The sequence below is a fragment of the Gymnogyps californianus genome, chromosome 1, assembly GCF_018139145.2.
Source record: "Gymnogyps californianus isolate 813 chromosome 1, ASM1813914v2, whole genome shotgun sequence".
NCBI lineage: Eukaryota > Metazoa > Chordata > Aves > Accipitriformes > Cathartidae > Gymnogyps > Gymnogyps californianus.
The window spans coordinates 139,930,762-139,957,138 of NC_059471.1; the positions used below are offsets into that span (position 1 = coordinate 139,930,762).

The 26,377-nt window shown below is 37.9% G+C and overlaps 1 protein-coding gene across 2 annotated transcripts in view; it reads right to left on the reverse strand.

The window, feature by feature from the left end:
- Positions 1–26,377, reverse strand: part of ATXN10 (ataxin 10) — a 105,638-nt gene that overhangs the window by 31,281 nt on the left and 47,980 nt on the right. For both annotated transcript variants that reach the window (XM_050915129.1, XM_050915130.1), the window contains exons 7-9: positions 25,183–25,348; positions 19,992–20,100; positions 16,514–16,683 (exon numbers count right to left, since the gene is read on the reverse strand). In XM_050915129.1, coding sequence (XP_050771086.1) covers positions 16,514–16,683; positions 19,992–20,100; positions 25,183–25,348 — 445 coding nt within the window. The remainder of the gene's footprint in view (positions 1–16,513; positions 16,684–19,991; positions 20,101–25,182; positions 25,349–26,377) is intronic.

Genomic DNA, 26,377 nt, shown 5'->3' on the forward strand with positions numbered 1-26,377 from the left:
CAGGGCTAGAAATGGTCCCTAACACATTTTACTTGCTGTACCCACTAGGGACTGGCCCAGTCCTCATGTGACATTGACTGTGTTTCTTTGTTGATGATCCAGACTTACAGAAAGTTGAGCAATTATTCTCTACGTTTACCTGAAATTCTAAGAATACACATTTTCTTTTAATGATTCACGAAGCATAACCTTTGCACAGGATCAGATTCTCTTATTAAGATAAATGTAGCCACCTTGTTGAGATTAAGATCAACTTTACATTTAGAAAACACAAGAATCCTGATGTTGTGATTTATATGTCTATAAAAGCCATATATTTAGTATGCACGATATACAATAACTCAGGTATGCACGCTCTAGCACTAAATTTCATGCTGAAAGCTTGCTAATGCCTCAGGCTGTTGAGCGAGATGATACATGAAGCTGTACATAAGGAGATTGCATACTAGTTTCTTAATTTACCTCTAAATTGCAACCACCAGAGGTTTTTTTTTTTGAGTATTTGTGTTTCTAAATGTCTTGCAGTCTGGTAATAACAACTGCAGGTACTATGAAAGTAAAATTCCCAGCTTCTAGCTGAACTCATATATCCATGATGAACAGAATTCTAAGTTTTTAAATTTGTAAAGGTGGTGTTCAAATTATTTTAAAAATTCCACAATAAACGTATCCTTTCATACGGTCAGTTTACATGGAAATATTATTGTGCAAAACAAGGTGTGTATATATATCCTCAGGCACTAAGCCAATTGTTTATAAAATTTTAAATGTTCTGTTTAGCTTTATTTATATTGTTATTTCCTTTCTTGCAACAGATCATTAATTTGATTACAGGTCTGTACCTATAAAGTCAAGACTGCAGGTTCTAACTGAAAACTAGAAGGAGTTCTTGTTTCAAGACACAGTTTCATTACTCCACATTAAGTGTATATATACACCATGTTATTAAAGCTTCGTTAAAGGAAACCTACAACATGCACAGCAACTCTTCCTAGCAAGTCCATTAAAGAAAAAAAGATCTCATATGAACAGAGCTGGAGGGTACATTTCAGCAGCTGAAATCTATACTAAAATAAATGCAATCAAAATTAGAAACAGTTTTTTAAAAATTCTTAAGATATACAAGTCACTTTTTTTTTTTTAAAGAACAAAGAAAACTTCTATAGGAGTTTATTAATAAACACTGTTTTCTTTGAAGTTGATTTTCAAAGGGACAGGTCGACACTTTTATAGAAAAGCCTGCAGGAGCAGGTTGACAGTAATGGTGGGTCAGAAGGTGAGAGGAGAAAAAGCATTGAATCAGAACCTCCATCAGCTGCCACCAGACTGATCTATTGTAGGGGCATTACAAATGACATTTTTACTTTTAAAATTAAGAAAGCATTTTAAGCTTTTTTTCTCAGCAGCTACAAATTCTAAAAGCATTTTCAAAAATGCATTAAATGGTGAGATGCTCATGAAATCGTATGACTTGAGCTGGAATTAAAAGGCGACACTCCCAACCACCAAATACTCCAATTGGATCGCAAGTTCCGGAAGAACTGGCAGTAGTGAATGCCCTCTCAAACTGCATCAGCTTCTCAGGACTGGAGCTGTGGGGAACAGGCAGAGCTGAGACAACTAAATAGACCCGGCTGGAAAATACCAAGGTAGTGACGTCTAATTAAGTTCAAGGGAATATAAGTTAGATGCAAGTTCAAGGCAAATTACCAGTTTATTATTAATTTTCACTGAACTGTTTCCATTTTTGTTGCAGGCAAAATACTGCCTTTTTTTTTTTACTACAACACTGAAAAATTGCCTGAAACAAAGCCCTTCAATATTTCCAAAGCCAAATGCACAACCTTAACTTTGCTGGACTAAAGGGTGAAAGGATTTTTAGAAAAGTTGGAAACTGTCCTATGGAAAATTGCAAGCCCTGAACAGCTCCATGGATAGCACCTCTCCTTTTCTAAAAGGACAAGAAATAGATTTGGAGGTAAATGTTGCCATTTACCCTTACTAAAACTCAACAAAATGTCACCAACTTCAATATGAATTCACTGAGCTCCATAACTGTGCTCTAGAACTGTAATTTCTAGACCAAAATCTAAATCCTTCTTATTCTGTTGTAAAATTAATGTCAAACCAAAGCAGACTGTAATGCTAAAACACAAAAAAAAAGCAACTCAATACTTATTTTAGTTTATGAAGAATACAAAAACTTCTATTTTCTCAAGATGAAGCTAATCCTCATATTAAGTCCAGTTTCAATATTTCACTTGAAATATCAGTCAGATTGTAATAACGTAAAAATATTTAAGCAACCTGAAATATTGCACATATCACCTCAAAAATCGTTAGACTGAAATGAAGCACAGTGGGTATTTTTACTTTAGAGGCAGTCAACTATCTAAAATTTGTCACACTTAAAAGCAGCAAAATTGTATTACAGAAGTTACACAAGCAGAATGAATCAAATTAAAATACTGCAACAGCCTTGGTCATACCCATTCATATTGCAAATAGATCCCTTACACTGGGTGTTCTGTTCCTCAGCAAACCATCATCAGGGGAATATAATCTCCATGGTTTGTATCATATCTAAATTGCACAGTGGGATGCACACATTGTTCAAGACTCGCACATTTTTGGCACTTGTAGTTTTCAAAGTACTGCTGGCTTGCAAAGTAAGATTTTTCAGCCTATGTAAATTCATATAATTTATGTTCATACGAAATTTTTCATGTTTTCAAGTATCAGTGTTGTTTTTCTTTTTTCCTTTTCACTTCATTAAGACTGCTCCATAGCTCATTTTTTAACAAAGTTCATTGAGAGATGCCAAAAGACAACATCTTGCCACCAATGAAAAAAAAAAAATCTAATAAGGTACATAGAACTTACTCTATTATTTTTTTTTTAAATTTAACAATGCAACTTTTTTTCCCAGGAATGGAACAAAAGTTATGATTCTTACTCAAGAGATTAATTAGTCTCATATTTGAAAATCTCTTTCACAGTATATATGAGCAATACAATCTAAACACGGCTTAGATTTGTGGGAAGATTAGTAAATCAAAGACATACAATGCAATTAGTTTCAATCAAAACTAACACCCCTTTTCTGCATTTTTTCCAAAGAAGCCCCCCCACAGTAGTATATTGAGGCAACCAATCAGTTCGTGTGTGTGTATGTGTACATGTATGTATGTATACAGAATCACAGAATAGTTTGGGTTGGAAGGGACCTTTAAAGATCATCTAGTCCAACCCCCTTGCCATGCGCAGTGACACCTTCCACTAGATCAGGTTGCTCCAAGCCCCACCCAACCTGGCCTTGAACACTTCCAGGGAGGGGCATCCACAACTTCACTGGGCAACCTGTTCCAGTGCCTCACCACCCTCATTGTAAAAAATGTCTTCCTTATGTCCAATCTAAACCTACCCTCTTTCAGTTTAAAACCGTTACCCCTTGTCCTTTTACTACAGGCCCTGGTAAAAGTCTCTATCTAGCTTTCCTATAAGTCCCCTTTAAGTATTGAAAGGCCACAATAGGTCTCCTCAGAGCCTCTCCCAGCCTGCCCTCACAGGAGAGGTGTTCCAACCCTCTGACCATTTTCGTGGCCCTCCTCTGGACCCACTTGCTCGAACAGGTCCATGTCTTTCTTGTGCTGGGGGCCCCAGAGCTGGATGCAATACTCCAGCTGGGGTCTCACGAGAGCGGAGTAGAGGGGGAGAATCACCTCCCTTGACCTGCTGGCCATGCTTCTTTTTCACATATATATTATATGTTTATATTCATATATATATTTTTATATTATATATACACACAGGTGCCTATATATATATAAAATATACACATACACAAACCCCTATATATATAAAATTATACAGTCTACAGATAGTAAACCAGAAAATAGCTATTTCTATTGGATTATCAATTTCCCTATTCCCTAGAATTACGGAAAATATTCTATTTCATAAATGAGAACAATGAACAGTAAGACAAGAACACCATCTTGACAGAAAGGCTATATTTGCAATTTCAGAAACAATTGTTACAAGTGTGTGGGTTAGTCCTCAAAGTACATGCAAAACAAAGCAGAGCTCTCTTCTGTACCTCCTCAGATCACTAAACTTTTACACCTACAGGACATTTATGATAACCCATCAGAATGATTACATATTAGTTATCATATTGAACTTCAACCTTGCTTTATCTTGCAAAGAATGACTTTGGTCAAAACCACCCCTTATCTCTGTATCACAACTGCCAACAGTTTCTAGACCTATTTTAGCCATTTGGAACGTGCGCACAGGCATTTGTTTCCTCTCAATCTTCAATCAGTGGAAAAAAGTGCATTTCAGAATTTCAGACTGTGAGGATGCATCTGAAAATTTAGTAAGTCAGTCTTGGAGATGAGGACTGTTTGGGCATACTATGTTTGTATTATCACTTTTCTACACAGATAAAACCCTGCTAGAGTCCACAGGAGCCTGTATCAGCATCTGGAAGGTGGATGAACAGATGTGCAATGCTGTTGTCTGTTCAGTTACTCTCTCTCACGCTAAACCCATGGGGATCCTCCACCTGAATATACACTGATTATTAGCAAGCACTTAATCTTACCCTACTGAGTGATAACCTTACGAGTGAGAAGAAAAAAAATCACATTGGAGGCGCAGGTTTCTTCTTTCCTTAGAGAAGAGCTTAGCATCAGGATATGTGATGGAAGCAACCAGTCCTGTGGTGTTCTCTGGTGGAAATGCTTGGAGGGAAGACGGAAAGAATCTTGCTAGCAGTCCTAAAGCTTAATACATACAATCAAGCCATCATCTTGTCTTTTGCAAATTTAGGTCATTATGCATTTCACAAACAGCAGAGGATTAATTCAACATCTTCTTGGTGCGCTGACTTTCAGCACAGAGATCACTTGACATAGTACTTTGATATTGCTCCCACTGCTACAATATCTAAATATAGGCAGTGCTCCATTCAAGGAACTTAAACCAACCCAACTGTTTTTCCAGTGTCTTTACTAGATCTTTGGTCAATGTCCCTTTGAAATCCTTCCAGCAAACCACTTCTGCCATAACAATCTGAACATACCTGATTGACTGCAATTATGATGTGTGAACTTGGACACATGCAGTTTTAAACATTTAAATGCTCACTAATGAGGCAGTTTTTATCTTTGCTGCTTCTTTATGGAAATACTGAGCTTTTTTTATTAAAAAATAGACATTTTTCAAAAAGCACAGTTAATGTGAATTGCCAAAATTAAGGTATCAATAGACTGTAAAAGGAATATTAAGTCTGTTCTCCCTCAAAACAGACAGAAGACCCTCACTGTTTATGAAGTCCTCAATGTGAGAACTGAGATATTTTTGTAAAATCTCCTTAAAGATTACAAGAAGTTCTCTCTTCACCTGTTCTATCACTGCATAGATAAAAGAAGGCATGAAAAGCTAGGTAGGTTTCTTCCAATCATTGGCTGTTGATAGCAAGGAGATTAGATAATCTATAGTTAATAAAAGGATGCAAAAGTGATCACCACTTACTTTTATATTACTGCAGCCCTCTAATAATATCAGGACTCTTCAAAGAGCCCTGCATTTCAAGCAGAAAAGATAACTGAATGGAATCCTGCAAATAAGAGCTGAACAGGCAGAACCTTTGCCTACACAGACATGTGCATTCGTATTCCCCGCCCCGCCTCCTGCCGCCTTTAAAAATGAGAGTATTCAAGTACTTTGGTTCCCCTTGGGCACCGGCATCACCAAACTTCGCTCAAGCATTGCCATGCTGAACAGCAAGGAGCAGAATACTGCAGGTCTACAATTTAGAACAAACAGCATCACCCAATGGCAGAAATTCAAAACTGCAGATGACAGTCACTGCACTTTCCTTTCTCTTCCCAAAGACACAAAGAAAAATAGGAGAAAGGGGAAAGGAACCTAAGAAAACCAAATGCTCGGTCTCTATCGGAAGACTAGGTGCTCTGATACGGCCTCAGGTGCTTCAACAGGGGTTTTAGCAAACAATTTTCAGGGCTGGTAACAGAAGTTATACGGGCTCAAAGGCACACAGGCAAAGAGAACTGAAGGCTCACAACTGCTTTTTTGATAAGGCAAAGCCAGGCTGAAGCTTGCAAGACATTACACCTCTACTGAACCTGATGATGGGCTGCCACAGGAGTGGAGGGAGTTAAGTAACTGAACCCCACTGCGATGAAACAGAAACTGGACACCAGACTTCTGTAAGCACATTTGTAAGCTTCTGTCTAGCTTGACGCTTCTCTGATTTTGGTGGGAAAATTAGTATCAGGACTCAGTCGCACGCGTTCAGCATCCTGCTTGTTGATCACTAGTAAGGGATCTTCTACCACCCCCTTCCACAAGCCTTCATATAAAGTCTCCTTCATGTCCTCCTCACCTTGAATGTAGCACAGAGTACCACTAAAACCAAGAGTTACTGCAGTAAATTCACCACAAAATGTAGTCTATCACATATGTCATGCTCCATTATTTCCTCAATGAAACTATTTTACTGGTGTTTCTGAAATGCGAACTGAACTGACAAATTACAAGTAGTGATGGCCAAACCTCAATACCCAACAAGAGAACATCTTCATTTTTTTGCTTGTACCTATGTTTATAAACTTCAGGATTATCATAAAAATACAAGCTGAGAAACTTTAATATCTCACAGTAACCAAAACTTAGTAACTACTCAGGGAACAGATGAAAAGATGACTGATTCCTGTGCCTCACAGCATAATTAAAACAGCAAATGAAACCTCCTGTAAGTGGAAAGGAAGAGGAAGTTTTATGTATTCAAAAGGGATCACATTCAACACTCACAGCATTATAACACCAGCCCATTGTGAAGTCTTGTGCAGCTTTTAAAACAAAACAACCCATCCTCCCTTCTCCCCCCCCCCCCCCCCCAAAAAAAAACCCCAACCCCAAAGAAATTGTATGTGGGATAGCAGTTAAGAAAAGACCGGGAAACTCAAAGTTCATGCTGAGGTTAGAACAATGAAAAACAACATAGAAAACTAATGAAATTCCTTGTTATAGTAATGGAAAATATGTCACTTGTATCTGACACCAGTAAAAGTGGAAAGAATTTGGATTAACAGCTCAGATCTGAGCTGGATAAAAAGTATTCAGAAAGGTAGACATTCTTCCACATATGGTGGTCTTGCTCCCAGCAATCAATAACACTGGCAAAAAGCAGGAAACACAGATAAACCCCTTTCCTGTAATACGGGGTACAGTATGCTTCTGAGTTTTTTTTTTTTAATATTAAATTAGCCACGTGAGAAGGCGGTTATTTTAGTAACAGTTTTCCTAACACTGAGTACGCCAAACAAATTCAGTTCTTCACCACCTAGCAAGCCAGCAAGAAACATTTTTGGTTGATACCGTGCTCTTCACTTAACTGAGAATGATATATGGAACAACAACAACAAAAAAATCTCTGAATACCTTAGAATACTTTGCAAGCTACTAGAACTTTAACATCCCATGTCTTACTAAAGCATCTGAATCCAAGCTGGAGAAAGGAAAAAAAGTTGTCATGACTCCCAGACTCCTTTTTCTAGAAGCTAGGCCACATCACCTCCCATCTTTACAGGCCTCAAAATACACACCCGGAAAAAGAAATGACGAGGGTGATCAAGATCGCTGAGGAAAGCAAAGACATTTTCTGATTTCAGTGGACTTTAAACCAGGGCATTTGCCCAACAGATGCTGAGGCTATTCTTGAAGAGAGAAAGCGCCTGCAAAGCCCAGAAGAACACTCCTCTGTTTTACAAAGGAGGTAACATGCCAAGAACCACCTGCAATATCCACAGCACAGCTGCAACCCCCTCATTATATAGTTCACACTGGTGTTTACAGAAATTACTCCAAGCAGCGAGGACTGGCACACAATACACCTTTCAAGTAAGTACTACATCAGGCCATTCTGCCAACCGACAAGTCTAAAAAGCCTGCAACAGGATGAAACACTCTCTGGTGAACACCGAGTTTAATTCACGTCTGCCACCTGTATGATAACTACTACTCAGCCCATCAGACCAGGAAAGCAGTCACAGCAACCTCTGAGAATTCTTCCATAGAAAGGTCAATACCTTATTTTTACATTTCAGTCTGGCTTAAAATGAGCATTTTTACACGAGCTGCTCATCTTAAACAGGCACATTAAATATCAATGCTATAGGTGCAGTTTCAACACTTAAAATAAGTGCTTATTGTGAGTTTGAAAAAGGTCTGGAAATGGCTGTCTGACAACAGCGTGCTGAGCTTTCCTTTAAAAAGGGCTAAAGTCCTGTGCTGCACCGCAGTGGTAATAGGGTTCAACACCAAATAGGGTTCAAAAAACCGTGCAGAGTCAAGAAGAGGCCAACAAGCCTGTAAGTTGGTACTGACTGTTTGGAAATGTATGCAGAGCCAGCTTGTTTTAATTTTGAATGTTAGAAGACATCTAGTCATCTCACACTCTTCTATCTTCCCTCTCCACCATAAATCAAAGCAATTAATGTAATTTCTAGAGCTATCCAACATCTTAATTTAAACCATTATGAACTTCACAAGAATAATCCTCCTCCCACAATCTTTCTTTTACTCCAAAATGCCCAAGTCCTGTTCTTGCTTTTGGCAAATATATGTTGCATAAAATCATCATTCTACAGACATCTTCACATTGGCAGAAGCCAATGTAGTTTACATTTATGTATATTCAAGGTTTGGTCAAAGTCTCAGCCTATGATTCATGAGAACATAATAATATACAGATTGATCTTTATACCCCTTTATCTGTTAGATGGTAATTATGGCAATCCTCCACATGAAGCAGGCCAATAATATACTAGAAGGGAAGTACGGTACTGTGCGTATGTCAGCCTTCACCTAATCATTGAGGATATCCAGACAATCAATATGTGAAGATGTCTCTATGTAGTATGCAATTTAAATATCAAATGAAAGCTGTTTAAAAGAAAACCTCAAGAAAAACAAAAAAATAGCTTATGCACTATTAACATTACCTTTAATATGAAACTTTGACTGTACCTAAGTGCATCTACGTTCCTTGCAAGAGAAAACTTTCTATGCACTGTATGATCAAGGCTTCAAGTGAAATTGGTGAAACTGGACTAGTCACAAGGAACAACTGGATCAACTGTATCAACTGCCAAAAACTGGTGGGGCAGAAGGGGGAATAGGAGCAGGACAAGAGGGAACATCAACTTGTTGCCTATAAAGGGGCACATAGTTTTGTATTATTCTCTAACAACAAATGAATCACATTGTTATAAAAATAATTCAACGCTTTACAAACTATACTGCATTAGGCATGCATCTCTGACCTCAGGGCAAAAAACCCTCCACACCAACCCTTTATTACTCATATTGTCCCACCACTTAGAGATCTCATGATTCTTTTTTGTTTAACATTCTCTAGCACTTTGATGAAAATCTTGGCACTTCATTAAGGATTCATGATGGTGACAGAGCTGAAGACTAACATGAAATCCATATGGGACCTGGACTAGAGACAGTTACCTTATATGTTGCAACAGATTCTTTTACCACAGACACTTTTCTACTTGGGGTATCTCTATACTAGCTAGGTAGAGATCTCATTTCCACAGCAAAACCTAGGCTTTTAAAGAACTTCTGTGAGAAAGTCCATTTTAAGCTTTACTGCTGACTTTTAATGGATAAACTTTGTCTAGGTATAGCACTGTAAAGGGCTCAGTCCTGAAACACCCTGAATGTTTTGTCCTTATCTAGCAAAGCATTAAAACATACAGACAGCTACAACATTAGAATAGCCCCATTCAAACAGTGGAACCATGCAGAACTTTACAGTTAGGTGTGCAGGAGCTCACCACTTCAGAGCATCCAGATCCAAATGCCTCCTCCTTTTTTGCTCAACTCTAAACCAAGAATCTCTTCTGTTTTAGGCTTATGTTTAACATTAGGAAAATATAATAATCACAATTATGTAGGTTTCTAATGAAGAAATCGACGTGGTTTATTTCTCTCCTCCCTCTCTCAACAGCATATGCAGATAAACGTGGGATGCTCTTCATTGCAAGTAACTCCAAATCCTGCCATGCCAGGAAGAATGTAATTACTTTAAAAAGTTCAACTAATCCTGAAGAAAGAGAACAGATAAGCTCATACAGTCTTTCTGAAAACCTTAGGTGAGAAAGAGCTAATTGTTAAATAAAACAAAGTATTTGTCTTTAGTTTGAAATTTTCTATTTTATAATCACTACAGCAAGAAGATTAAGTTAAGGAGCTGAACGGTGACAATTTGATCTATGGATGCTGGCACCTTTTTCTAACTGTATTCTAACTGGATTCATTGCACACCCTGCCCCAGTGAAAAAAAGAATGAAAAACTGAATTCCAAACAAGTCAAATCTTGTTCATACTTTCAGGCAGAACAGCCTTCAAATAAGGGAGCTAGTCTCATATAAAACAATTTGGCTTAGACTTACATTAAAAAAAAATCCAAGTTACATTAAACACTTTAAACAGCGTCCAGATGTTTTACTTGCTACTTTTGTTACGATTAATTTTAACTGTAGAAACTTTTTTTTTCCTTTTCTCCCAGAAGACTTCCTTTCTCAACTCTGCATTGACAAAACCCAATATAATTGCATTAGAGGAAGCATTGCTGCCACCTCAAATTAAAAAAAAAAAAAAAAAAAGGCATGTGAAAAAATTTCCCTCATAAATTGTTCACCTCATTAGAGTGATTCCACTTAGGTAAGAAGGTGCCAGGTGCCAATACCAAAGACAATTCTGTATTTAAAATTTTTTCCCCTACATAAACAACAGAACAACTTTACCAATGAAACACACACATTCCGAGATTAGTATCCTATCATTGGGTCCATCAGCATCTCCAGTATCTAAAATGTCCTTGGCATAAGGGTATGGATTGCTTTCTTTACCTGAAGGGATCGGTTTTGCTTTTAACAGGCTGATTAAGAAAAAGAGACATCTCAAAAATATACTTGTGCATATCCACTATTCTGCAGGGGATAGAGATCCCTCAGCATGTATCAAGCTGTCCCAGCATACTAACTGTATTGCTAGACAAAGTAAGCAGGTAGCAATAAACTACCTATCCTATCAGTAACAAGAGTCAATTAAAGACGGCAAAGCCAATGCAACCAGATTACAGCACCAAACCCAAGCTAAGTGCTTTGTTCTTACTAAGTTAGGCTTAACTTTGCATTCAGAAACGTCACAATTTTTCCCTTCAGGATCCCTCTCAAAAGGCAACAGTACAGCATAATCTCAGCATGCCAAAGTTCTGCCAGCTGGCTGCTCCCCCGTTGCAAGGAACACAGCTCATGTCTCGCTTCTAGCTTGTTCCAGACAACGCTGCATCCTTCGGTAACAGTCTTCACAGGACAGAACCCCCAGGCAATTCAGATTCCCCCGTTTGATCTCAGAGGTAATAGTGAACTAAAGTGAACAGTGAATTAAGGCTGCAATTAAACTTTGTCAAGCTTTCTACTTCCGTTCAATTCCCTATTTACTAACTCCAGCAAGGTTATATGGTTGAAGTCTATGTAATTCCTCTCTTTACGAGAGAGGAAGGGAAACAATGCAGAATAAGAACAATGCATTGTTCCGTTGCTTATTCAAGTACTGATGACACTTGCAATTAAATCAAGTATTTTAAACAAGTCATACTGCATAAGCACCTCACAACATAAAAAACAGTTTCAGGGAAAGGTAATAAGGCTGTGCAGAGCAGTGCCATCTGTCACAATAAGGCAGAGATTAGTCATCTCACCTTCCAGTACATATTCTTGTAAATGAACAAAGAAATAGGGGTGCAGATCAATTGCTATGACCTATTTTATATTGGTTTCATTTCTACAATAAAGGATTATATCCTCTATACTTCATTCATTAGGTCTCTTTCATAAGTTTTATTCTTTATTAAAACAGTTCTACTATACTAAACCAGCAGAATGAGCTGCACTGAATCAATCACTTCATAGCTTTAGAAGTGAGAGTGGAAAATAAGTGCCTAAAGCCTCCCCCCAAGAAAACAGTATAAATTCTGTCCAGATGATAAAACTGAGGTGATTAGAAGGCAAGTCAAACAAGGTGAGCGGAGTATGGAGGAATTTTCACTTTTTCCTTCTGATAACTTCATTCATCAGCTACCAGCCAAAACCTCCACTCCTTGCTCAGCCTGAGAACCCACCTCCTTCCTTCCAGCATATTTAATAAAAACATACAACGCATCTTTGTGAATGAGATATAACAAAATACAAGCCACAGGACTGCCCCACATGTACGACAGTAACTCAACAGCTCTTCCTCCTACAGAGAGAGAAAGCACAGAACTGCACATCCATTGCAGGCTCTTAGCAGATTCAACACTGAACTAGCTCAACACTTGGTGTCCTAAGCACAGCATTTTTATTTGTTCTTCTCTCCTCTTCATGCAAGAGTGTGTGCAACTCAGGACATGCATGTACCCAACATTTATCAGTCAAAAATGAACATTTTATCAGACACTTTTCTTACAAGTACCAACCTATCCAGCCTCGCAAAACATGCGAGTGGGCAGTAAGCCTGGCAAGACCCATTTTAACAACTGCATCTCAGTTTACCGCTTGAATGTCTGCCCACTCCCTTATATCTTAAGAACTTATCACAATAGTGTAAATAAAACTATGAGGAAGAAAAGATGTAAAGAATGCATTCCTAATGCTAACAGAGTACAAGCTAAAGAATGCTTTTTAAAAACAAAGAATGGTTTTAAACAGAAAGAAGAAATACAGAACTAGTAAGATATTCCTCTGTTCCAAAGCATTACAAGATTTTTCACCACTGCCAACAACCCAGTGCACTAATCCCCTGCAATTATTGTTCTTATAGCAGGTGGAGACCATAAACAGAGACGGAGAAGCAGTCTGTGCAGAGCAATTATCCTCCTGCTCCAGGCATTCTCTGTTGCTTTGTCACTAGTGCCCCATGCAGCAGGACTGCATCGTCATACTTCAGGAGACACGCACTGCATGAGGCGTAGGCTGGCTCAAGACCCACCTCCCAGAGAACAAGCATGTTGTCACTTGACTCTTGAAGAAGCTCCTGAAGACAGTGATGCAACTCTGTCCACTCGGAGGGCTTAGCCCAAGTCACCGTTCGAGCCCCAGGTCGTTGGGGACTACATATGTTTTCAGAACAAGTCAGGCAGACTAACACCAAGCACTAAGGTTATATTATAAAAATAAGGGCTATATTTTTTATTATTTATTAGTAGTAGTGTGCTATTACTCCATTTACTAATGCATTATCATTGTTACTGGGAAAAGGGCTCTACCAGGACTGGAAATCACAGAAAAATACTAGAGAAAACAAGTGTGAAAGCTTCAGTTCATTAAAGAGTCAGAATACTAACAGTGCTGTTCAAGAGCCTTTGGTAAGTGATGTGTAGCCCTCTCATGCCAGGCAACCAGCTAAACTGACTGAAGAGAAAGCCACTTCCCCAGCTTGTGCCTACAATTCACACGGTAAGTCACACGAAAGCAACAGCCAATGGTAAAGCCCAAGGTCTCTCAGATGCACTGGTCAGTTGGCTTGTTACATAAAAACCACAATCTACCCTGTATTACATCACTTTTGATTGAATATAGAAAGTGAACTCTGTGTAAACCCAATAATGGATATAAAATAAGACCTAGATTGTGAGATACTACTCTGAAGAGAGATGTGGGAACCCAGGAACTAACCCCATTTTCATTCAGTTCTAGGTCTGACCCACACACCACTTTGAACAATTCACTCTCATTTCAAAACTTCAGTCTTCTTATCTGTGCAATGATATGGGCTGCTCACCCTGACTTCACAAGCATGTGTTTATGTATGGAAACTGCCTTAAAGGTGACAAGTGCATTTATTAGAACCAATTGAAATGTATGAAATAAACTGAAGGTACAGACAGGATATCATACTACTGGCATTTCTAAAATTTCAACGGCACTTAAATAATGTTCCATGATATCACACACAAGAATCTAAGTAATTTTCAAGGCTGCATAAAACAATAATATTTGCAGGCAGTTAAGGCAAGTTAATACCCAGCTTCCATTGAAAACACTAAGCCTGCATGCCTAATTGCTCCAGGGGCGTTTGAAAATCCCAGCAAAAATGAACAATAAGCAGTAAATCAACCCTTTCAAAATGAAAGCAACCCCCTCCCCTCCACTATCATAAGGTCTTCCACAAAAATGTATTTCACTTACATAAACACATATTACATCATAACAGGTTAGAGACAGAGCTATGCAAGAGTGATTAATAGGACTAATAATATTTTTCAGAAATATTAAAATCTTTTATTATATACTGTAATATGAACGGGGAAAGGGAGGATCATTACCGTATTTCCCATCTATACGCCCATATTATTAGCACTTGTCAGAAAAAGAGGGTAGCATTCCTCAGATTTTCCATTTCTCTACTCTGCAGGAAAAAAAACAAGGCAGTGGGAGCGCTCCTCTCATACACTATGAAAATGCCCTGCTGCCATTATAAAAGTCTAACTTGGTAGACACTGAAGCAGTTGAAACCAGACTTGATGGCATCAGTACAAAAGAATCGATTATTTTTGTAAAATGAAGTTGTCCTGGTTTCAGCTGGGACAGAGTTAACTCTCTTCTTAGTAGCTGGTACAGTGCTGTGTTTCAGATTTAGTGTGAGAATGATGTCGATAACACGCCGATGGTTTAGTTGTTGCTAAGTAGCACTTATCCTAAGTTAAAGATTTTTCAGTTTCCCATGCTCTGCCAGCAAGCAGGTGTGCAAGAAGCTGGGAGGAAGCATAGCCAGGACAGCTGACCCGAACTAGCCAAAGGGGTATTCCATACCATGGAACATCATGCCCAGTATATAAACGGAGGGGGAGTTGGCCAGGAGGGGTGGATCACTGCTCGGGCATCGGTCAGCAGGTGGTGAGCAACTGCATTGTACATCACTTGTCTTTTCTTGGGTGTTTTTTCTTCTTTTTTGTTATATTCTTTTTCATTACAATCATTATTATTATATTATTATTCTTAGTAGTGTATTTTATTTTACTGTAGTTATTAAACTGTTCTTATCTCAACCCACGAGTTTTACTTTTTTTCTCTCCTCCCCACCCCACTGGGAGGGGGGAGGGGGAAGTGGCTGCATGGTGCGTAGCTGCTGGCTGGGGTTAAACCACAACAGAAGTAATCATACACACACAAAAATATTAGGAAACAGAAGCTTCTAACAGAGATAGATTTTCTAGTACTCAATGTCTCAATAGCTCCTTGGCAACACAGAATTAGACCCAGAGTATCTCATCATATGTAACTTCCTGCGGAGTAACCAGTATTAATTAAGTGTATTTTTGGTACTTGCTGACATGGGCCTCATTTGACATCATAAGAGAGAAGTAAACGTACTCCATTACCTCCTTTACTCCTTCTTCGATATAGCCTTTCTTCTGTGTTTTTCATTTTCCAGCCTAAAAATTGCTTCCTTGAGAGCAGGTGAAAACTTTGATTCAAATTAATAAAGAAAGGAAAACAATCCCAAATTTCCCTGCTCAATAACAAATACCAATAACAAAGGCTACTCAAGACCATTTCCTTCCAGGACAAGGCTGCCATAAGGAAAGACACTACTAAGAGAAAAGGAAGATACGGGAATCAACAGAGGGTTTCTCTACAACAAGAAACTCACAAGGAAGAACCAGAGAAACAGAAACCTTTCACTAAGCTGAGGCTACTGTAATACACTACATGGTTGCTCAAGTCAAATGAGGAAAGTAACCTACTTGATTTTTGTAAATGCTCATACGAACCGTAAGAAAACATTATTTCATGACTGCTTTTCTTGCTAAAATTAGGTTAGTCTAACAAGTCCTGGAGGAAAGCCACATCTTTTATCACTCTAAGAAAAAAAGGTTTCATATTTAAAAACATGCTGCTGTTTCCTCTTTTTCCTCATTGTGGAAACAAAACTAATTTTCCATACGGGAATTCTAAAGACAAAGGGTTCAAAGTGATTTGATGGAAGCAGATCTACATTTTTAAAGTGGCATGAAAAAACTGAAGGCAGGGGGAAGGGAAAAAGCATTAGAGACTAATTCAAAGATTTAAAATTAAATTCATGCAACAATTCCCATCCATTTCCCTTCAAAGTGAAGTTCAGGTTTAGTCTCAGACATTTTCTTCTCAAAGAAAGTGCAAATGTGAAAACAATAAAGGAATTAGGCACTGGCTTGCATTCTATAGGACTGAAGTAAAAGGTAACATTACATTGTTATTAAAAAGTCAGCATACCTGTGATAGTAATTCAAAGACACTAAAAAGAAAATATTACCTCCTTTACATGACTAATTTTAACCTCTATTTGTAGATCAACAATATATTTTCATCAGTAAAGTCATGGCCAGGCATACACATCTGTTTACATGTCAGAGTTCTGCCAGAAAAATGTATAAACTTACCTTGTCTTGGTTTTCCTTATTTTTGTAACACAAATTTCCAATCAAACGAATGAGATGAGATTTAAAACCCACAGCTGGATGTGAAATTTCTTTTTGCCCTGTCATAGCATGTGTGGCAGTGAAAATATTTACAGCCTGTTTCCCAGCAAGATGAGTTAATCTCAGGGTATCTACAGAAAACAAGAATATTTTAATTAATTACCACATGAAAATTAGTATCATTTTGCACAGAGCTTTACTACCAATTGTTAGGTTCAAAATTCATCAACGTTATTTCAGATATTCAGCAATATGGCAAAAGAACTTTGAAAGTGTTCTTAATTTCATAATTTGTGCTAGTATAACCATAAAAGGCCATCCCAAGGTCAGATGGTATTTTTGCATCCGTTTTACACACTTATATAGTTCAGACACAAAGTCTGAAGGCCGGTGCTATCGGTCTCTACTTGAATAGTCAGAATTTGTAGGCTGTTGATGATTCTGGCACCGTAAAAATATTGCTAGAAACAAGTTTTTTAGAAAAATTCCTTCAGTTCAAACTTGTCACAGCAACACATACTAATCACAGAATAACTTTTTTCTCTCTTCTCCAGTCTGTTCTGAGCTCTATAGTTTGAGATAAGATTTTGAGTACATCTAGCACCTTGACACATCTTTACAAATCCTTCAGTGCCATAATATTTTCAACTAAGAAATACTAATGTTCCTGTATGGTAAATGCTAGTTTACAGCAACTAGGATTTTTTCTACAATGCTCCAGAGAGAAGTCAGGGAGAATGGAAACTAAAATCTGTGAAAACAACATTCCACTAAGAGGCCACACCCAGAAGAAAAGTTGTAATCATGTGAACACCTGAGAGCTCATACAGCTGAGAAGCCAATTCACTAAAGGTTGTGCCTATATTTAAAAATTAAGAAGTATTTCTCCTTTAAGTGACCTGCAATACTAATAAATGCCCTGGCATGCCATTGTCCCCAAGATGCTTCATGCAACTTACATTGGAACAATAAAGACGTAGCAAAACCAGGTTATAGCACAGAGCAGTAATTAAGTCCTATGCGCCTTCTGCTCTAGTTGTGACAATATCCATAGTGGAATGGGCACTAGATTTCCTGGATTTAAATTAGAAGAAACTGCATGTTATATTTTCACTCATATTACAGTTTCACTCCCAGATGGCTGATACAGGAGAAGAAAAAAAAAAAATCTCTGTGCTGATAAAGAGGTCACTACATTTTTGATAGATTTTTTTAAAATATGAAACTAGAATAGGCCCTAGAGGCTTCCCGTATGACAGCTACCACTTATATTTGTTCATATTTTGAACTACAAAAAAACAATCAATCTCCTGATTGCCCCTAAAAAATGTCATCATAAAATAGCTTTTAACACAATCTTCTTTCATAGATATTTGTTTGCTTTTGTAAATTCATTACAGTCGGCAGTGTCTCATATCTTTCTCATGGCATTCCACTTTGTGTGCTTCCTTGCCTTATAGTCTTAGTATTTTCCCACACACAAACATACAAGAGGGAATTCCATGGTCTTCCCAAACCTTCTGCCTGCCCTTAAGAGGGACCCCGAATGAAAGGATTAAAAACAAACAAACAAAAAAAACAAAAAACCCACCAAAATAAGTAAATAAAACTCTTCAGATTTTATTACAGTGCAGACAAAAACGCAATGAGTAGTGCACCTACCTGGAAAGAGAAGTACAGGAAAAGGTAGAAGAAAAGCGGCCACCTTCCATGCATGATGCCAGCCCAGAGAGAACAGTGCTCCTCTCAAACACTCCACATCAACACAAACACAGCAACTGCTCCCAGGATGTCACCCATGCTCTCAACTAAAGGACACCTCAGTATGCCATTCTCTCATTATCCCGGAGAGCAATTCTTCCAAAATGCCCCTCAATCCAAAAGACCATTTACATCCCTAGCGATATTCCCCAAACACTGTGCAATCAAGCTGTTTACAGTGCCAAAGATATTATTAACGCTGCAGTATTACTAACTTAATCCAACAATTACTGAAAATAGCAAAACACCCTCCTTAGTTAATACTTAAAAGATCATTCAGATATTTTTCAGATCTTTCAATCAATGTTTTAGTAATTTCCAATAGGAAATTTCTCATGATATAAACTGAAGAGAAGAACTGCTTCATCAAAAGATCTACAAGATGAAAATCTTTTGCACTATCCATCCTTATGCTTCTGGTCTTCACAACTAAATACTGAAGGTGATATAACACATCAATACAGTTTTTCACCCTTTTTGCTAATCTAGGATTAAAGGAGTCTTGTAGCCAAAAGGTAGTCTTAAAGAGAAACTAGACGAGTTGATAAATTCCTGTTGGCTGAGTACATGTGGGAAATACGTAGGATGCACATGGTAGCAATGTTCTAGCCTGCACCCGTTTCATTAGCCTGGAGACAGATGTGGAGAAAAGTCAGTCTGCACACAGCTAGAGAAAGGAGGACTGGCCTATAGGCTTCTAAACTTAACTGATCTGCAGCTCCTTGAAATTCTCGTTTAAGTTGAAAGACTCAAACAAGCATTCAGACGATACAATGCATAACTTTGAGTTTCCTCAAAACACACACACACACACACAAAATAGATCTTGTTAGTCATCTTACTGTAAGCAATAAAACTATGAACCTGTCATCAAAAATAGAGGTTTGGTTGTTTTCGTTTTTTGTTTGTTTTTTTTTTTTTTTTTTTTTTTTTTTTTTTTTACAGCAAGGACCTTCCGAACATCTAAGAATAGTCATAGTTAACAGCTGTTTCAGTCTTTTTTAGCCAAAATATTACATATTTCCCTTTAAAATCCATAAACTTTTATGATTTTCTCAGGAAACGGTGGCATACATCAGTCTCAAAGTGCTGAGATTTAGGAAGGTACAGGTCAGTATATGTATACCTCCTCCTCCTTCCTCCCCAAGTATATAGTGTCTCTCTGGACCACCCTGGCTTAATTTTCTTTGTGTACAGCCCTTTGCTTGTTGTTTCTTAGCAGAAGAAAGCTTCTTTCAAACTGACCTTTAAAAGTCACTGAATTTGGTTAAGAACATTCAAACTGTACTCATTTTCAGTTTTCAGGAATTTGGGAAACAGAAGGGAACAGGCATGGAGAAGTCCTTGAGGAAATTCTTCCCCACACATTCAGCCAGTGGAAGAACATAGGAAGCAGCTGTCCTTTGCACAACTCTTACTATATAAATAGCGCATTGCTGACAGTTGAATCAAGGCTCTGTTGGGTAATAGGAGCCAACACAGCAAGTAGAGAAGCAGAAAAATTCCAGGAACAAATCAAATATTTGAAAATGTAGATTAACTCAATCTCCTATTTATTTATTTTATTAAAAGGTCAGAATCATAATTACCACCAGTTGTGAAAAACATGTTTTCATTCACAGAGCAACATGATTTGGAGCAAGCCAACAGTTCATAAACCTTGTGGCTTTTCACTCACCTATGGCTGTTTCAAGCAAACCAGGCAAAGCCTGTAGATGTTCTAGCTGTCCGTTGTTTGATGTCATTTCACAAAGAACGTCAAGAAGACGAATTGTAACCAGGGCTTCCTGTAAATGAAAATTACATTTCTGAAAATGGCTTATGAAGGATACCATAAGAACACAAAACTGATGATCTAAACAGAAGACAGGAACTCTCAGCACCTCAGGTTCTTTGCAAGTCTTCTAAACTGCCAAGAATAGATTTATATAAAATGAGGACATCTTTCCACTATAACAATAATGTATTATACTGCGATAAATTCTTTTCTACAGTCAAACAGTCTTATATGTGCCCTGAAAAATCACGTGGAAACCGAAACAGAGCCATAAGGGATAAAATATTAACAAAAACACAGTAGCTTCCAAAAGCAGAAATGCAGAAAATTACTAGCTGAGAAAATTATTTCTGTATAAATGTTTTCTTTGAGTTTATTCAGTAGGAGCGTCCCACTTTAAAGACACAACACTGCCTGCAAGACACCAATTTGTTATCCGCAGGAATTCTGTAAAGTTCTGTGGTCAAATGAACTTTGGCTGCGAGAATTTACATTATTCTTGGGTAAATAGGATAGGGATCATAGATGCAGCATTTTGGTTAGGTATGAGACACACAATTTTATTTGCATATTATTTATTCAGCCAGAGAACTATTTTTTCTCACAGACTATGTTGATGCGTGCTTATAATGACAATCCAGCACTTACAGAAACTACCTTAAGAGCAAATGGCATAATTTGGAACACCACATATTGCTCAAGAACCAGACTGTGACTGCAAGATGATTCCACACAAGGTGTGGTACGTAAACGGCAAGTAGCCTTGAAAAGACTCAGACATAGGTCACAGTAACTATTCCTGCCTTGTCTGGTCCAGGACAAACAGACGTTTACTTACCAACAGTATAATATTTTTTAATCCATATAATCAATATAACGTAATTGAAATCATCAACAATAGTGTTCAGTAATTAAGTACTATGATTATATCCATTCTTTGCTCCTTCCTATGCTCCCTGAAGACAACAAATTGGTATAGGGTCCAGGTCCTAAAGTCGTATTTTCATTTTTTTCCTAACACAGGTGTAGGAAGGTGCAGGTCTTGCCCTAAGTTATTCAATAAATTGCTTTCAACAGCACAAAACCAGCCTCTGAATACATTGGTCTTTGTCCTGTTATAAAGTAAGAATACCCTAACCGTATTTCAGAGACAGTAAGCAGGTATTTGCAATTTTTAAGCCATTTTGCATTGTTACAAGACAGTAGCTCAACTAAAAGCCTCTTCAGCTCATACACTTAACACTTACCTTTGCACAAGAAAAGGTTACACACTTTACAATTGTAAAGCAAACAAGTATCAATAGGGAACTATAAAACACACCAGTAAGGTACAACGGCCCTTGCTGCCTATGTGTACCCCATTACCCACGTACATAATGCAAGCTCTGTAGTAGCGGGTACTAGGAGGTGTGGCTTTTCCTTTCTCAGCCTTATCCTTTTTCACACCCCCACCCCCCTTTTTTAAATGCCTTTCTTCACTGTCCTCTACATATTTCTTCCCAGAGTTTTATACTACCATCTCTCGCCTTCTCTTATCCCACCACCTGGCTCAGTTCAGCAACTGTTCCACCTAGATTTGAGAAGAGGCACAGATTATTTTAAAAGCACAAAAGAATTCCCAAATTCTTCTCTACATTTGAAACTTGATACTTTCAAAAAACTGTTTAAAACATCTCTGGTTGGGTTCCCCCCCTCCTGCCCCAACTTTTCAAGTTCTATTTTTTTTTTTTGCCCTCCACCTGTACAAAACAAAGGCAATAAAGCAGAATACTTCCTTTTTAAGTTCAGCAACAAGATGCTGTTCAAACCCCAAAATATTTTGAAATCTGACAGCTATCTTGATGTGGATATAATCTGAAAAGTAAATAAGGAAATAACTGAAGAGTTTTTAAATAAACATATTTCGAGAGAGACCCAGAAAAGATGTTCCTTATAAAGAGATGAAATAAGAACTTAAAATCCAGGGAAGGGTTTTATTTTGCAAGTGTAGTTGAAAGTTAGTGAAAGCAAACTGATGGTGAAGTCAGGCTTATAATGGAAAAGCTATTTTAAACATTGGTTTAAGCATTGCAGAAGCATATGATTAGCTTTTCATTGGTTTGAGATGGAAGCTACAAGACCTGAGGTTCCTTAGGGAAAAAAGGCAGTGTCTACATATAATAAATTAAAGAGTGGATGGGACACCCAGACAACATTTTGGGAGTCAGGCCAGTTCAATGACTGTTCCCAAAAGGCAGTTTTCAAGTGCGGCCTCGCAGTTTTGGAGGCTAAGACAGCTTACTAGTACAGACATGTGCCTGACCAAGGCACTTGGCTTCAGGGCCACAGAAAAGTCCCGGCAGAGTTTAGTTTAATATCACAGATGTTGCCTAAAGCACTTTTAATGACAGACTCTACATGCACAATTGCATTTTTTCAGTTAAGTACAACTCTTACGCAAAAACTAAAATATTTATATAATCGAGGAGAAATTGGTGCAATTTTTGATCATTTCTAGTAAGAAAAGAAACAATTTTATGAATTTAAGCTGGAATTTCTCTTTTCCCATGGCAAGCATATGTTATGAATAAATGTATACACACAATATGCACACACACACATTTTTAAAAAACTATTCTTGTCATTGCTCTCCATTTATTCAGCTATTATGACTTATATGTTGTGCTCTTTAAATGATCCACATTTCGCACCAAATAGTGATACTCAACTTATCATACATCACATTTACATGAGAAAAGGATAAAAAGTCAGTGTCAAGCAGGGCAAGTTATACAGTAATATTCTCAATACTGCTGTCCCAGCACCTTCAAGATGGACAGAGACCTCCTCCCGCTAGGCGCAAACAAATGTTTTTTTCCAAGAACTGAAACCACAGAATACTTGGAAAGTAACCACAGAGGATTAAAAAAAAAAAAAAAAAGGGGGGGGGGGGGTGAGGGAAAAAAAGAGAGCGACAGAGAGAGAAGGGGGTAGGGGAAAGATTGAATTGTCTCAGTATATGTCCTCTTACTGCCAAGCTGATACCTTTTCCAGAAGTAGTCAATTAAGTTTTCTAACGTAACTTAGTCTAAGCAGTTGACGGCCCGGGGGGGGGGGGAAGCTGTGTTTCTTGGACAGATAAGAAGAGATTGCTGTGTGGTTGAGTTTTTTTAATGCATCCAACTATCATCTCCTCATAAAGTGATTTTTGATATCTTTTCATAACACCTCTCAACATACATTTAAAATTCTTGTGCCTATTTAAACAAACAAACAAAAAAATCAGCAAGTAAAACACTGTGTAACATCATCATACAAAAGCATTTAAAGATTAGTATTTTTTCACTTTGATAGTAAATTAGTTATGACAGCTGTTCTCAAGAGTTTCTACAAATGAAACTATTACAGGTTGATTTTGTTTTAACAATAAAATGCTTCCGATTACATGTATATTGGGTAACACAATTTCAACATACCACTGTGGTCACTTGGCAAGATAAAAAAAGAGTCACATCTAGCTTCTAAATATAACTTTTTAAATATCGTATTAAGAAAATACGTTAATTACACTTCTGAAACTAAGCATGATTAATCAGTGAGAATGAGTGATTAACGAATTCTGTGTTTGACTAAAACATATTAGATTTCTCAGGCTTTTAGTTTTCCGGCTAGTTGTCTTAAAAAAAAAAAAAGACGACTCACCCCTAAATCAGCTGAAAACATTAAAACTTTATCTGTATGAGAGGTATCAAGAACTGCAACCAATATGACCTGGCACTGCCTGCTCAAAATATGATGACCTAACACAGCACAAATCAGGTCACTGCAAGTTAAAGTGCAAGTTGCTTTCTGTATTCCCAAAGGCATTGTTAGATCTTCAAGCAGCTTGTTGAAAGTAAGAGGAAAAACAGAACATCAGATTATTTAAAAAGACCTCTACCCTTAGATGGCCTAAACCTCCTTACTGCACTATATGATGTGACAGGTAGCCAGCGACTCTTGGATACTTCATAAGGAGGAAATAAAATAAGGCCATCCAGGACTCAGCTCTGCATCAGAGGTTCCCAAAGTGCAACCCACAAACCATCTGTGACCCACAAAAGCCTTCCTATTTAGCTTGCAAAGGGACTTCATTGTGGCCATCCTCAACAGAACCAGTTCATTAAGTCTGAAGCAATAACAGATTTCTTCCAAGTGGACTGGAGTTGGGGCAAGTGTCTGGGTGCTCAGGAGACAGGAGCTGTCTGCCACTAGGAGCCCAGCAAGCTCTGCAACTTGATGCTGTGAACGCTGGCCCCAGGACTGCCACCTTGTCAGAGCCATGCAAGGTCCACCAGAGAGCCTCAAATCATTGGGAAATGGGGAAGAGTCAGTAACGAAAGCCCTCGCTTGCAGGGAGAATCGCTATACGTTTCAGACAGCTCCTCTGCGCTGAGCCAATCACACACGCCACACAGCTCTCCATGATCAGAACTCGATGTTCCAGGTCCCAAACAGATCACAAACACCTGCCCTACAAGTAGCCAAAAGCATTTTCAAAGAACTAGTATTCGGGACCTTAATGATGCATTAATTATCAAGTTATAATCAGTTATTTAAGTTTAAAAAAAAACCCCAAGATTTACTTACTTTAGTACTGCTAGGGGGGGAAAAAAAAAAAAAACCAAACCCACAACATTTACTCCATTTTTACCCCAATTGTAAGGGGGGGGGGGGGGGGGGGAAGTTGCCACGTCCCACCTATAAATAACATATTCTAAGTTTTGATTCATATTTGAATAAATATAATCCACAACCCAAATAAATTATAGACGTGATCCTTAGTAAGAATATAATAAAACATCCAAACATGTGAAAACTTGAACATTTTTAAAATTTTGAGATCTTTAACAATGTGGTAGATTTATTTCTATCTCAAAGTACCATATTCTTTGTCATCCTCAAATTAAGAGCAAAATTGGGCTGCTGTCTTATAGATTCTCCTGTGAACTCTGTCACTGCTTTCCCAATATAAAGTAAACTGGGAACGTACACAAGTGCCACTTGGGTAATAGTGGCAATGAAGATTCACCACTTCAGATTCTAGTACTATAATGTTTTTTATCCATCATACCTCATCTTCTGCATCTGCTGCAGAAGTTAACTTGAGCACAGCTTCACACTTCTCTTGGAAACAGCCTGCAAGGAAGGCAGCATGTCTCATGAACACATTCATTTCTTCACTGGTAACTGTGTTCTTCTCACTTACTTTTGCCATTATCAGCTCTAACAGAGTAACTCTAGAATCAGAAAACAATTTGTTAATCAAATTCACTAAGCCATATAGAATTATCAGTAGAATAAGCAGATACAGTTATTAAGAATGATACAAACAATTAGCATGCTACTAACAGAGCTGATTTTTAAAAATTGAGAAGTCTTATGAACACTGGCAATCAGTTTCTGTTCGCTGGTTTATTTCTGCGCACCATTAATTTAATTCATCATTCAATAAATACAATCTGGCCAGACAGCCAAGGAAATATTTTTCTCAAGACTATTTCAATTTCTAATTCCTTATGTCCTAATATAACATTACTGTGAGTGCATATTCTGTATGTCTAAAATTTCCAACAGAACAGCTCTTAAAAGCTGTTGTTAAGTTCAGCAAAATAAACACAGACTATTTGACAGCTTCCATTTGAAAATATCAGCTTTTCATGGCCCTTGCCTTGCATGCAGTCCTTCACTAATTCTCCCCAACCCCAAACCAATTCTGAGCAGAAACAGGGGAAATAAAAATTGATATGTACACTTGGTTCTTTACAGCTGTTTTATAATTGCCACTAGATGGACTACCGTAAATCCAAGTTAATTACTCATATAGCCAGTAAGAGTTATTCAGTGTATTAAACCAGCAAGTAAGTGGATACATAACGAAGCTGCTCTATAAAACGTACTTGGGTCATTTATTTTAACAGCTTTAATATTGTTTTATTTCCGATATCGCTTCATGTTCTTAGGGCAAACTGGAAGTATTTTGTGGAAGCAGGACTTTAACGTGGCAGAGGCCCTCCTACAGCTTCCTTGTTCAACTCGAGCACAGAGGAGCATATGGGTTAGTGAAGCCCCACTGTAATTCTCTCAACCTGAAAGAGCGCTATTTATTGAATGAATTCAAGAGCAGGCTCAGGGTTTTCTTTCACTAAAATATTTGCAATTCAGATGGAAGGACTGACATTTAAACGTGGAATAGTTCAAATGCTTTTTCTTTTTTTTTAAATTTACCAAGCAGGTTGTCACAAGGGGAAGAGAAATGTCTTTTTCTG